The sequence below is a fragment of the Myripristis murdjan genome, chromosome 17 (genome assembly GCF_902150065.1).
Source record: "Myripristis murdjan chromosome 17, fMyrMur1.1, whole genome shotgun sequence".
Taxonomy (NCBI): Eukaryota; Metazoa; Chordata; class Actinopteri; order Holocentriformes; family Holocentridae; genus Myripristis; species Myripristis murdjan.
In genome coordinates, this window is record NC_043996.1 from 15385481 (window position 1) to 15399562 (window position 14082).

The 14082-nt window shown below is 41.1% G+C and overlaps 2 protein-coding genes across 2 annotated transcripts; one reads left to right on the forward strand and one right to left on the reverse strand.

Moving 5' to 3' along the window:
- Positions 1-829: 829 nt before the first annotated feature.
- LOC115375779 (ras-related protein Rab-11B-like) lies at positions 830-7278 on the forward strand. Its single transcript, XM_030075315.1, has 5 exons — positions 830-1023; positions 2947-3142; positions 4908-5101; positions 5855-5935; positions 6533-7278. Exons 1-5 carry the CDS (start codon positions 984-986, stop codon positions 6676-6678), a joined length of 657 nt encoding a protein of 218 aa, XP_029931175.1. The 5' UTR covers positions 830-983; the 3' UTR covers positions 6679-7278.
- A 591-nt stretch (positions 7279-7869) lies between these two features.
- Positions 7870-13299, reverse strand: LOC115375777 (E3 ubiquitin-protein ligase MARCH2-like). Its single transcript, XM_030075314.1, has 5 exons — positions 12977-13299; positions 12043-12343; positions 10953-11148; positions 10087-10296; positions 7870-9312 (listed from the first exon to the last, which is right to left on the reverse strand). Exons 2-5 carry the CDS (start codon positions 12225-12227, stop codon positions 9157-9159), a joined length of 747 nt encoding a protein of 248 aa, XP_029931174.1. The 5' UTR covers positions 12228-12343; positions 12977-13299; the 3' UTR covers positions 7870-9156.
- Positions 13300-14082: the final 783 nt, after the last annotated feature.

Sequence of the window (14082 nt, forward strand, 5' to 3'; positions counted from 1 at the left end):
TTTTTAAATAATACTAAAATGTCTGTTGTTAGATGTGATATAACCTACAGGATTCACCTAGGCAATGCGTCTATACTAAACTGAAAATGACCAATAGTTATTCTGCACCAATCATTTATTTTGCACACTGTGCAGTGAAGGGTCTGTTATGGCAACCCAGAAAATCGCACAACACCCACACTCACAGTCAGGGGCAGGAATTTTGGGCCCCATGAAAAAATAAATAAATTAAAAAAAAAAAAAAAAAAAAATATATATATATATATATATATATATATATATATATATATATATATATATATATATATATATATATACACATACATACATACATACATACACACACACACACACACACACACACACACACACACACACACATATATATATATATATATATATATATATATATATACACTCGATGATGGTTTAATAATTTTATATTAGTTTTTACCTATTTTTGGGGCCCCTGTCAGGCAAGGGCACTTGGAATTGTCCTAATTTTCCCCCAATATAAGACGCCCCTGCTCACAGTCAATCAAGTACAACAGATGTTACCTGTCATGTATTGTTATTTATTCTGGATTTAATACAACTGTAATTAGTCTATTGGCAGTTTAAGATTTGCATGCCAAAGCAGATTGAGCTGAATATGCATCTTTTTTTGGTCACCTTTCCATTCAGGATGAAATGCACCTGGCCTTTGACTGACCACCGGTAGCCTACAGCTGAATGGCAGCTTCTTGGCATGCCAGTAAAGAGCGCCCCCCTGAGGAAGGTATGAAAACTGCAAGGACTCCTCCCCTCCTTCTGCAGAGTTGGGAGCTCTCCCTTCCTGCGGCCAGCCTGCTTTGACAGCCAACACTGGCGCAGAGTCTCAATTTAAATCTATAATATATTTTTATTGTATATAACGATAATTCATACACTCAGTCTTCACACACTCTCTTCCGGAGACAAGCGTTGGAGCGGCCTCGTCTAGAATGGGGAACCGAGACGATGAATACGATTTCTTGTTCAAAGGTAAAAAAAAAAAAAAAAAAAAAAAAAAAATGATGACTGCATTCCCCCGTTTACACAGGCTCACACCGACAAAGATACGCTCTCTAAATCTCTTTTAATCCATAATTGTTTCATTTGCGTTGACCGGCGACCAAACAGATATCTGCAAGGAATCGGACTAGTGTTTTTCAAAGAAACAATGTATGCCCGGATGACAGTCCTGTTATTAGTTCATAATGCTGTCATTGTAACATTACAACGCCCGCAGCTATATTTATAGGTAGGCTGTAGGATGCAACACCCGTGTCAAGCCTTTTGTTTTTAAACTTCCATCAACTCATAAAAGAGGATTTATACTTTGATCAGTAACGACCGACCAGTTTTTCCTTATTTACTGAATGACATTTGATGTTTTTCTCTGTCCACCTTACACATTCCACTTTATATGGTTGATCACAGGCCTATTAGCCTCTACCTTTGTAGGCATGGTGATCAATAAGCCCCAGCTCCAGGGATGGGAGGCTGTTTGGTCAAATTGACATTGAGAATGCAGCAACAACAGGCCTATTTTAGCAATTATATGAACAAGATCTGTAGGTCTGGGAATGAAAAGTGGGATGTTGTCACCTAGGTTTACGCAGAAACAGGCTCAGATCTGTGTTTATCTTTTAGTGCTCCGTTTGACCCAGAATGCAATTCTTTAATCATGATATCAGGTCCTGTGGCACATTAACATCCTGGGCCTGTAAGCCAAAAGGCCATTTAGATGTAACAAAGTATCCTCTGTGGTATGAATAGGGCATCTGCCGGAGGCAAGGGCTCCCTCTCTCTCCCTCTCTCTTGCCGAGCCGTCGTCTCCGTACCCGGCTGAAACAGGAAGGGCACAGCGGCCTGAAACTGTCGATTCAGGTTTTGATGGAGCTCGTTATCAGCTTCCTGCAGCCAGGACCACGGCGCGATGCCGACAGGGACAAAGTTCGGCTCTGTTTCCTTTGTCGAGGGAGAAAGAAAAACAAAAGAGCTCCACCTTTGCTGCTCTGCCGTGAACAGCCACCAACAGCCACAGACCCTGCCACCAGCCCAGCCAGGCCAGATAAGATATGTGATCATCAAAGGACTGTTAATTATCAATCTATTGCGCGTGTCTGTTTAGCATAGGGATGATAACAAAATATTCCTGTGGGGACCTATCATATAGCTATGGTAATTGTGGAGTTAGTTTATGGGAGCCTTTGTTTTGTTGTGTTTTGTTTTGCTTCTGTCACTATTAAATTACAGTAGGGATTTGTAGTTCATGATGAGAATTTGTACAGTTATTTTTGTAGATACTAAACTGCTGTGGGACAAAGCCGGTCTTTAAAGGGTATTGTAGACAAAAAACATGTCTTTTTTGACAGGTTATAGGCTCCCTGTAGCCGAGTGGGCTATTTCAACAGGTCATTTTCTCTCCTAACCTCTTGACCTCTGCAAGGTCAACCTTACCTCTCACACAGTGTGTTGCCGCTCGACCCCCTCACACTGTGCCAGTGGTTCAAATGAAGCAGTGCCTGGTTAGGACCCCCTGTCACGGTCTGCTTATGCAGAGTGTTAAACAGCCTAACCAAAGGATGATTTTCACATTTCAGATTGTTTCATCTCATTCATTTTTACAGGAGACCTACAGGGTTAAAACTATTTAGTATTTCACCAAAACAACAAAAATTAGAGAGAAGCTGAAAAGATGGAGATGCCAATAAATTTGCAAAGTAGGAATATGTTTTTATCCTATCCCATAAATCATCTTGTGACTTCTTGTGCGGTGCCCAAACCCCTGGTTGAGAAATATTGCCTTGTGCAACACCAAGGTTACCTTTACCTATTAATACCTGTCTGCCTCCCTCCCCACCTCACATACGTTCATTCTCATTGTTTCCCTCGCTTCTCCTTGTCTCTCCCTCTCTGCAGTTGTGTTAATTGGGGACTCAGGCGTAGGGAAGAGCAACCTGCTCTCTCGATTCACACGGAACGAGTTCAACTTGGAGAGTAAGAGCACCATCGGGGTGGAGTTCGCCACACGCAGCATTCAGGTGGACGGCAAGACGATAAAGGCTCAAATCTGGGACACGGCAGGACAGGAACGCTACAGAGCCATCACCTCGGCGTGAGTGTGGAACCACCTGTCCATGTCTTTGTAGCACACATGAGGTCTGCTGGGCGTGCGGGACCTCTTGGTGGTCCCAGCAGTGCAGTCCCAGTTGAGGAAGTGGGTTGTACTGTGACTTGTCACAGTAATTAGGCTTATAATTATGTGTGTGGTTTAATGCTGTAGAGGCGGGCGCCCTTAATCTCCATATATATTCTTTACAAGGCCTGGGTGACATGGACAAAATCAAATATCACACAGTATCTGCAACTAAACACCTCAATATCGATATTGCGATAATACTGTAGGGATCACTATTGGTTCCTGCATAAACTATTTTACACGCAGGAGATTTTTGGTTAACAATCATTAGTGATGTGGATATGGTGACCAAGCAGGTACAGGCAAATATCAGAGCAGTGATAACAGTCTAATGAGTTCAGAAATTACATCTATTTAATGTAATGCAGCTTTTAAAACCAGAAAAAGTCAACAATTTTTACACCATATCACAATATTCTGCACTATCCCAAAATATCCTGTCTAGTCTCCTATCACAGATTGATATAATATTACTATATTGCCCATCTCCACCCTATACTTAAACACTTGGAATTCCCCTTTTTGATTACATGAGTTGAGTTCCGATCCACAGTGTACTGCGACAGAGCTCCCTACTCCCTACTCCCTGCACAGGGAACGTTGGCGAAGGGAACTTCACTTCACGAATTTACTCCAATTGGAACACCCTGCAATGTCACAGCTGTTTCCGGCCGAGTTCCCAAAACACACCTGGTGAAATGTCTTGTGAAATGTTATTTCATTCATTCACATTACCGCTGTCATTTGCAAGATGTACAGTTGTCATTCCTAAATAACCGTCACGTCTCGTGCACCCCATGGTTGTCAGCGTAATCAACTTAGCTTAACAAGCAAAAACTTATAAATTAATGTGATTTCATTGCAAGATGTACGGTGTCATTCCTGAAGAGATTCGCATCACATCATTTACAAATTGTGTGTCATATCATATGTTGATCACTGACAGATTATTTTAAAATCTTTAATAATGACGGTGGTGAGAGAAATAACCGCCGCATCTCGAGCACCCAGTTGTTGTTGCCATAAACAACGAGCTAACCCTTGGTTCAACTCGCCGGCACGCAATGACTGATGGGTAATATCCGTTGGCGAACTGGGCAAAGTGAGGAACCGTTGTTCACTTGTTCCCTGTACAGTTCACAGTACCCTTCGAACTGCTCCCTGTGGTTTGGAATCACACTGAACATGGCGGCACACCCTGTGTAGTCCACTGCGCAGGGAGCTACAGGGCGATCGGAACGCACCCACGGTAATTTTGGCGCAGCAGAAAAGTGTAATGGCTATTTAGAACGTCCCATGACCAAAAGTCACGGCTTCAATCTTGCAAAGTGTCTTATTAAAGTGTCCTTGAATGAGATATTGAACTCATACCAACTCACTCATTGCAAGTCACTGTGGATAAGAGTGTTTTCTAAATGGAAAAAAAAAATCACAATATAAGGTAACTGAAGTGGGGCCAGATTGTTTTTATTGTAGGAGAGGACAGAGCTCAAGCGAGGTGTGACTGTGGGTAGCAGTGGGTAGAGCAGGGGATGTTCAACAGTGCAGAAATCACTTCAATTAAAAAAAAAAAAAATTAACCAGATTTGGTTTCAAACTGGTCTTTGCACACAACTTCTTGAGATCATGGTGCTAAACAGAAACTGATACTTGCTGTCTTGTTATTTCGCTCACCACACAGGTACTACAGAGGGGCCGTGGGGGCCCTCCTAGTGTATGACATTGCCAAGCACCTGACCTATGAGAACGTGGAGCGCTGGTTAAAGGAGCTGAGGGACCATGCCGACAACAACATCGTCATCATGCTGGTCGGCAACAAGAGTGACCTGCGCCACCTCAGGGCTGTGCCCACAGACGAGGCTCGGGCTTTCGCAGGTACAGGAGCCTCACTGGGCTGGAGTGATGTGTGAAAAGAAACACAGCGAGGCTAAATAATGGAATAAGGAGTTGGGTGTTTTTTTAAATAACTCCTCCATTGCTTGTTCACTGTTCCATTACTCTTGAATTCTATTTTGAGAAGATCTTTGTGTTCTTCCTGGGTACCCTTTATTCTGTTGTGTTTATTATGGATTGTAGAAGAGTTGTGAAGCACTCAAGAGGGAGATGAATTTAAAAAGCACATGGCTATTCAGTTAAGACCTGCCGACCCATTTCAGCCTAGAGGCCTTCATCACATCAAACATACTTGCCCTTGTAAAATGAGATGTACTTGCAAGAACAAAATGTACTTGCCGTGATGAAGGCCTCAGTGGCTGAAATGCGTTGGCATGTTTTAACTGAACAGCCATGTGATATAAAAACACGTTTTAAGTTCATCTCCCTCTTGAGCGCCTCAGAATTCCCCTACAGCTCTAAACTGACAGGATCCTCAAACTGAGGAGCAGCAGACAACCATTTTTTCACACCAGAGCAGCACTCCATGCATTTAGTTTTGTGACACTGTGTTTATGTTCCTGGAGAAAGAACATGTAAAGAACTGGAGAGTATTTGTTTCCACAGTGGCAATTTTCTCTTTGTTTTGTCTATTTAGTAAGGACAATACGTTTTTTTTTTTTTCTAGTTTCTTGTTTATAGAAACTTTTCACCATTCCCATTCTAAATGCCTGTGTTTTTTCTTGCTCCTCACAGAGAAGAATAATCTATCATTCATAGAAACTTCAGCCTTGGATTCAACAAATGTTGAAGAAGCCTTCAAGAATATTCTTACAGGTATGTTTGTGAACAGAGGTGGAAAGGAGGGACTACAGCTACTCTACATATTGTACATGAGTAATGAAATATGAAACTTACTAATTGCAGTCATTCTGGACTGCACCTGCCTTATCATCACTATTAATTTGTTGAGGTGCTTAGAAAGTTGCAACGGGCATCATTCATTTTACGGGGCGATGTTTTGAATATGCACAAAATCTTACTTGGTTCACTACAAACTAAATTCTTCATTATCATTTGCTTTTACTAAGTCATTTTTTGCTTCAGTATTTTTTTTTTTTTACCTGATTTGAGTCAGCATTGTTTCAGGATTGTTTCCACTTCTGAGTATCAGTGTTTGAATCTCTGTATGGGTGTATCTCTTATTCAGTCTGATGGACTACTTTGCCAAGTGAAAGGGATGCATAGCTGCCACACCACATCAGCTGTTATCTTATCTCGCTTCACTCATAGTTACCGTATCTGGTTGGAAAATTCCTGCCAAACAGGGAGGCATGTCAACAGCAGCCTTGCTTTGCCATTCCACCCAGTGCATTCCACCCAGTGGGTGAAATAACAGCTTATCTGCATATTTCTCATCTTTTTTAAAAACAGAAATCTATCGCATCGTATCGCAGAAGCAGATCGCTGAGCGGTCTGCCCATGATGAGTCCCCGGGAAACAACGTGGTGGATATCAGCGTCCCACCCACCACGGATGGTCAGAGGGGAAGCAAACTGCAGTGCTGCCAGAACCTGTAACCCATGGCAACTGTCCTTCCTCACCTAGGTCGATTATTAATTGAAATCCTCAGTGTTGATATGCTTGATATGCTTCCATCTGCTCGGGGTGCAATATTGTCAGGATTTGCATTTTTTTAGAGCGATGGAATCAGTTCCATTGCACCACAAAAAGATTCAGTCAGTCTCAGAAGTTTTTGAATTGAATTGATTTTAAATAATAATCTGACCTAGGCTGCGACATTCTAGCACAGAAACAGGACTGACGGTACTGCCATAGGGAGCTACTACAGTTACCCATGTTAGTGTAGCAGAATGGCCTTGCCTGAGACCTTGTAAGCCTAAACATCTCCCTGAGCTAGGTTGTACTCCTCTTTGGCTGACTTGTAGATGGTTAATGCCACATATGGAAGGCCTGGGATGTGATCCTGCCTGTTTCAGCAGTACCAGCAGTTCTGTTTTTGGACTCCCCTCCTCCTTGTTCAGTCATCATCTCAAAAGTGGTTGTGGCACTGCTGATGCTTACTTCATTTTGTGTAAAATATATTCTTTTTTGTTTTTGATAGCTTGTCTGCTCACATACATTATATTAATGCCATGAAATTAAATTTTACAGTATTATGTTGCCGTGTCCACTCATGTTTTGTAAGACACTATGTGATGTCAAAATGATACACCCACACAATGTCTTTACTATTGGACCATGTCTATAAAAATGGCAGTCTGCTGGATTGACATCTGTTGGTCTTCTCAGAGGACTATACCCAGCATTTCCAAAACATTGGAAAGGAACATTCATGTTTGGATGTATTTGGACCCTTGCAATGAGCTGCAGTTTCATGCAATGTTTCCTACAAGTGGCTAAGCCTATCAGAAAACGGGATGCCAAGTAGACTATAACATATTGATCAGGTAACGTAGAACACAGTTAAATTAAAAATGACCACGGATATGTTGTGGCCACAAGGTATACACTGGCCCTAGAAATAATGAGCAGGATAAGGCCTCTCTCCACAAAATACCTAACTATAAAGAGGAGTCAGAACATTTTAAAATCGAGATAAAATATTATAGCTATATTCTGTAAAATCTCCTTTGGTTATTAAAGAGCATGATCCTGCTTATTCTGAATCCAATTATTAGATGTAGTTGCAAAGATAAGAATTCAGGATAAGAGAAAGAAGACATACTCGAACAATCAGAAAAGACAAGTAATTTCCATTGAGCCACACAGCAGGAGTCCCTCATGTTTTATTGCACAATAACCCAACTCTCAAGGGGGTGCAGCAGGAAGACTAAATTTACACAAAATACTTTGTTTAGCATACACTGCATACATTGATTGACATCTCAAAAACTTGGTTCTCATTTGCATTTAGTTGTCCCTTTATGGTGCATCAGCCTGCTCTGATACTGTTCTGTGTTTTGTACAGGACAAGAGTCTGTAATCAACATTTAGAACACTGTTTCCTCTATTTAAAATGATATACCTTCTTTTGATGTAGTACAGTACTACAAGTCATTGCTATGCGATTTCATTAATACTCGAAAGGTGCATATACACGTGGAGCAGGGCAGTTACTAATGCCCTTTAATGACACTAATGGCTCCACCCAATTAGAATGTAAACACTTGCCCATATTTTCAGTACTATGTCAATATGCATTACTGCAATGTCACTGAACAGTTAGAGTTAGTGTCATTCCATATACTTTTAAGTACATTTTGTACCTTCAGGGCTTCACTGGCCCTCAATCTGATGTTTGCAACAAATGTGATGAATATCCGATGTCTCGGATTGTTGTCTGAACATGAGAATGAGTTCAGGTTTGTTGTTTCACTGTTTAAACAGGAAAGATAAAGCTTTACCCAGACAATTAATGTGGGTTCAGAATACAGACAAAGAGTCTTGATATGAAAGACTGTCGGCCATTACTTGTCAAGAAAGAACACTCACAAATAGCGTTAACTGACTTGGTCATCACGATTTTAGACAATTATTCTCTGCCAGGCTATTGGCTGATCGTTGTTCAAAAACAGCTAAATACATTGTGAAGGGGCATGGAGGAATGATAGATAGGTAGTGAATATGTTTCATATACTGTAGGAGCATGCTGAATCAGTTATATCCTGCTACATTAGCGTGTCCTATTATTTCCTCAGTTCTTGTCACTGACATAGAGCTAGTTAGTCCAGTGTCCATATGTTCAACTGTTCACATCGCAGCAGGGGCTGTCCGGTGACAACGGCGTGTCCCCACATCAACTATGACTCCGGAATGACTTCCTCCCAAAACCACTGTAGGTTTTGTGGTTGGCCAACACCATAGTAGTTCACATCAAGTGCTTCAAATGAAAGTAAACAGAGGGAGAAAATCTCTTTCCCCCTCTCAGAATGGTCCATATGAAGTGCAAAAGTTCATTAATATGATACAACTTGTTTTTAGAGAGAGCTTCGGGGGCTTTCTTTTTTTATATTCCTGTTGCCACCACTAAGCGCTCATACGATGGTCTCATCAGTCATTTTCTTGGTCGACTTGGTCGGCACAGAATGTTGGGTGGGGTGTGCCCCTTTCATGTCGGGCATGAGCAGGCGCACTTTCTGATTGGTCCTCCTCCACTCTGAGTACAACTGACAGTGATACCGGAAAGACACCTGAGATTGAAGAGGGAAAGGGCAAGAAAAGAGAGTGACAGGGAGATGAGCATCAATAAGATGACATCATGATATTTGAGATGGTGTAGTAAGTATGCTGGACAGGGTGGACATGCTGACTGAGGCAGAAACTTCTGCAAGACAGGCACCGTGAACAACTAAGTGGAAAGGCACGTTTTGCTTTTCCAATATTACATTTATTAAAATATTCAATAAAAGAAGAAAAACATGTAATTTGAAAAAAAAAATGCTTTGGAAAAAAAAAAAAAAAAAAAGAGCTGGTGTGTAAGTAAACGTATTAATGAACTAGTATACACTTGTGCTATTTGGCCAACTTTCCAAAAGTGGACAGTGCTCTGTGACAGAGTAACCAGTCGCCTCTCCACACTTAGACCGACTTTGTTCATGTGCTATAAAAAAACAAAAATCACTGTCTAAAATAATAATGTTGTACAGAGTAAACATAAGAGTAAACACCCAACATGTACTTTCCACAATAATCTCAGTAATCCAGGGCAGGACATGAACCTGTGTGGATGATGGACTTTCTCTACTGTGAATATCAGAGTTTGTTTGCTCCACCAATGCGGGACAAAGAAGCAGTCAGGTAGGTAACATATTAAGAAAAATTCATGAGTGTGGAGAAGGTAAGGGGGAAAAAGCAAAATAAACAATTTAAGAAAACCCACTATTGACCAGCACTTTCCCAAGAGCATGCATGTATGTCCCTTGCACTTGCACAAAAATAACTAACTTAAGTGAAGCACAACTAACCAGTGTCCAGAGGATATAGATGGTGAAGAGGGCAATGGTGAGGGCAATGAGGCCGACAGCCTCCAGTCTGCTCTTCAGCTGCAGGTGGTCCTGGGCTCCCCTCAGACACAGCCAGCCAGAGATGGCTGCTAGAGGCGTGATGAGAAGAAAGCATGCCATGTCGCAAAGCAGTGTGCGCTTCTCACTGCGAGGGCCTGGGTCCTTCAGCCACTGAGCAGGAATACAATTAAGACAGGTTACTGGTCCCATTAGAAATGAGTTTTATTGATAGAATAATAATACCTGCCTCATAAGCACAGTCACACTCTATTTATCATCATCAATAACAGCAGCGTAAAACCTGAAGCTTGTCAGGTCTCTTGCACAGCCCATTGAGAGCAGCAAGCTAGCAATAATTTGATTAACTGAGGCATTTTCTCAGCTTGCACGAAAGATTACTACAAAATTCTGCCAAGAAAAGGACACTAAATTGGTGTTAATCTCATTCCAAGGACCTTCAGTCTCTTAAAAAGAAAGAAAAAAGAACATCACTAAAATGAATGAGCATTGCTATTAGTGCTACAAAAAAAGTGTAACTTTGAATAGAGCTCTTGATACAAGGCCTGGCAATCATCTCATCACAATGAAATACTGACCTCAATGTCTCATGTTATCACAATACACTTATGCAACAACTCAAACTAATCTAACCATGCTCCAAAAAAAAAAAAAAAAAAAAAAATCAGTGCAAGGCCAAAGAAAAATGGCTCCACTGGATTTTACAGATAAAATGGTCATGCTCTCTCTGTCCATCTTGTTGTACCAAACAAAAACAAACAAACACAGAAAAGACAGACACAGACAGCCTGCAGTAAAAGATCTTGAACCTGTGTGAGGGGCTGTGGCCGCCGTTCGATGGTGAACTCAGTGTGACAGAGCTCACAGTAGCTGGTGTTGGAGGAGGATAGCCACTTCTCCAAGCAACTCTTGTGCACTTTACCCAGCGTGCCTGTGCAGTCACAGGGTGACAGAAGTGTCTCCCCTCCAGCCCCCTCATGGCAAATCCGACACATTCCTACATCACTATGGAGAAATGCAGACGAGCACACTGAAGATGAGAGTGTGTTGTTTAACCACAGTACACACAGTTCAATTCAATTAATATACACTCATTAGAGCCTGATGTGAAGCACAATAACAAGGTGTTAAGACTTCACTTTGTCATTCTTCATAGATGTAAATTTGTAAATGTGATTAGTGACTCCCACATAAGTTATGAATGGTGCCTGTTTTTAACCCTCCTGTTGCGGTCAATTTGACCTCAGTGATTTAAACCTCCAGAAAATGATTATAATAATATCTGTTACCCACATTTATGTGTCAAGTACCTTATTTGTCTCGATGACTACCTAAATATAACCTTCCCCACTCAACCACTCTTATACATCAAAGTTATTGTTGGAATCGCGTTTTTCACTACCAAATGTCACATTAATTATCAGTGGTTTTCACACTACTAGAGGGGAGATTATGTTAGGTGAGAGTGCTAAAGCAGAGGGACGTTATTTGAAGATTAGAAAATGGCATTTTATAGTTCCTCAGTGTCATCCAGAACAACTAAGACAAATTTGTGTGAAATGCTGTTATATGTTTTAATTCAGCTAAAAAGGTCTGGGGTCAAATAGAACCCAAAGAAACACTGATGCGTGCAAAATGTGTACAGGATAATGAAAACATATAATCATGTTAATTTCATGTTCCCATTAAATTAGAAAAAAATCAATTTATCAAAACAGTCCTCAAGCAAAAAAGAAAAAAAAAAAAAAGAAAAAGATGTTAATCATATGTTAAGTGACATTAACCACTGAATGGGATCAAATTGACCCCGAAGATTATAGAAGGGTTAAACAATCAAATTATCAAATCAATCAATCAAGCAATTAACACTCAGGATCAGCAAGATCATCCCTGTCCTACCTTTGCAAGCTCACAGCTTTGACAATGGTGGAGAGTGGACGGCCATCCTTAGCCGTCACCTTGGCGATGTACTGGGCTTGAGAAGTAGAATCAGACTCCTCTGAATCCTTAGAGGCATCAGATTCAGCGTTCCCAGAGTAATCACACAGGGAGCCGGGTAGGTGGCAGCATCCTGACGAAGACATAGCTCTACCAAGCGTGATGAGGATAAGGATGAAGATGATGGTGGAGGCAACACGTTTGATTCAAAGCCTGTAGTACCGCTCCTCCTCTCTTCAGAGGCCAGTAACACGGCAAGAGCCTGGTGGAGGGTTTGACAGGAGACAAAGCACAAGCAACTTGGAATGACAAGTACAACATGATGTCATTCTTACAAGAATCTCAAAACAGTCAGCATATGCCACAGTGATGCCATGTTGCCTCAAATAATGGTATGACAACAATGATTGTGGTGACTGACTGAGAGTAAGAGTGCCACTTCAAGCTTTACAATCTGTGTGCTTGGAAACACTCCTCTCTCAGAAACAACCAACAAAGAGATGTGGAGCAAGACCCCAGATCCTTAAAGTGCTTATGAAAACAGAAAAGTATATTCAAAATTCGTGGTGATAAGGGAAGCATTTATGTCAAGTTATTTAGACGTGACTTCATGCACCAATATTTCACATCAATAAGCTAAAGCCTGTAGAGTAACATTTTTCGTTTATTGTGAATAAAAAGGCCATTAAAACGAATTAATATTGCATTAACACCTAATTTGGGCTGGTGTGGATTTCCATGACTGATGCATTATTATACGAGTGCCGACAAAGGTTACACACGTTTCTGCACAATAAAAGCCATTGAAAATTAGTGTTTGGCTGGCGACACACAAGCTGGCATGTGATATTGGTGTACAGAAAAATGTGAGGAGAAAAAAAGCAGACATACGCACCCCGACGGCCTCCCTTCCCCTCGCCTGGTCTTGGCCTTGGCCCTTGGCTTTGACAAGCTGCAGCGCTACACACAAGCCAGCTAACTGGGCTAGCCTAGCTCCTAATTATGACATTGACGTCTAACCAGAAAATGGTGCTGCGACGGGATACAAAAGACGACATTACGCGCTGTATCCCCTCCATGTTTCACTGTACGACCGAATCGGTTGTTTTTGTCGGACAAATTAAAATAAAACGACTAATGCCTCCTATGAGTTTGACACAGCTAACGTGGCTAACTGGCTAGCAACGGACAATCCTGGCCCAGCATCCCTCAGCTGTGCATTAGTCATGTGACCTCATGCTGCCTTCACGTACCGGCAGGAATATTGAAAGACAACACTCATGAATGTCCTAACACAGTATAAAAAAAGAAATAATAAATTAAAAATGTTATGAATTACACATCATTGGAGCATAAAAACCTCAGTTCCGCATTAAATGTAAAATAAAACAACATTCACTATTGTTACAGTGTTGATTTTGTCAATAAATCCTCTCAAATGCTGAAACGTGCAACAAGTCGTTTTTAACGTCCTCTAGTCTAAATATTGACGAGGGCTCTTACGAGGGTCGCTGAATACATCACTCATATTCTGTGGTGATGCTGTAAACAGAGCAAATAATACAGAAAAACGTCTTTAAAAGTGCCCTTCCTTTATATATATATATATATATTAGGTGTCAGATTCTGTACGGTTTTTTTTTTTATCGTGTTTATATTAAGTTTTTTTTTTTCCTGTCCATAGTTTAGTTTCATTAAAAAAGACAAGCCCTGCGTTCCAAATCGCATACTTATACTTTTTACTTTTAGTATGTACTGCAGCTGCCCTTACAAAGTATGTAGTTTAGTATGAAATATGCATGCTAATTCTTTTTTTCCCCTACTAGTATGGTAGTATGAGTATTGGAACGCAGGGCAGGAAATGATCAACGTGCAGCGCAAAACTTCCATATTCTGTTATGTCAAAGTCACCCGCTAGGTGGCAGCATTTAGTCGACTCTCTCTGGCACCTTAGCAGTCCTGATTTTGAATGATCATGATAATGCAGGTGTCACTACTTAT

What these genes read in the sequence shown, in the direction of transcription:
- LOC115375779 (XM_030075315.1), top strand. Translation starts at nt 984, where the DNA reads ATGGGGAACCGAGACGATGAATACGATTTCTTGTTCAAAG. An exon ending in ATACGATTTCTTGTTCAAAG is followed by an intron (nt 1,024 to 2,946) that starts GTAAAAAAAAAA and finishes CCCTCTCTGCAG; the next exon opens with TTGTGTTAATTGGGGACTCA. An exon ending in TACAGAGCCATCACCTCGGC is followed by an intron (nt 3,143 to 4,907) that starts GTGAGTGTGGAA and finishes CTCACCACACAG; the next exon opens with GTACTACAGAGGGGCCGTGG.
- LOC115375777 (XM_030075314.1), bottom strand. Translation starts at nt 12,227, where the DNA reads ATGTCTTCGTCAGGATGCTGCCACCTACCCGGCTCCCTGTGTGATTAC. An exon ending in AAAGCTGTGAGCTTGCAAAG is followed by an intron (nt 11,149 to 12,042) that starts GTAGGACAGGGA and finishes ATTTCTCCATAG; the next exon opens with TGATGTAGGAATGTGTCGGA. An exon ending in GGCCACAGCCCCTCACACAG is followed by an intron (nt 10,297 to 10,952) that starts GTTCAAGATCTT and finishes ATTCCTGCTCAG; the next exon opens with TGGCTGAAGGACCCAGGCCC.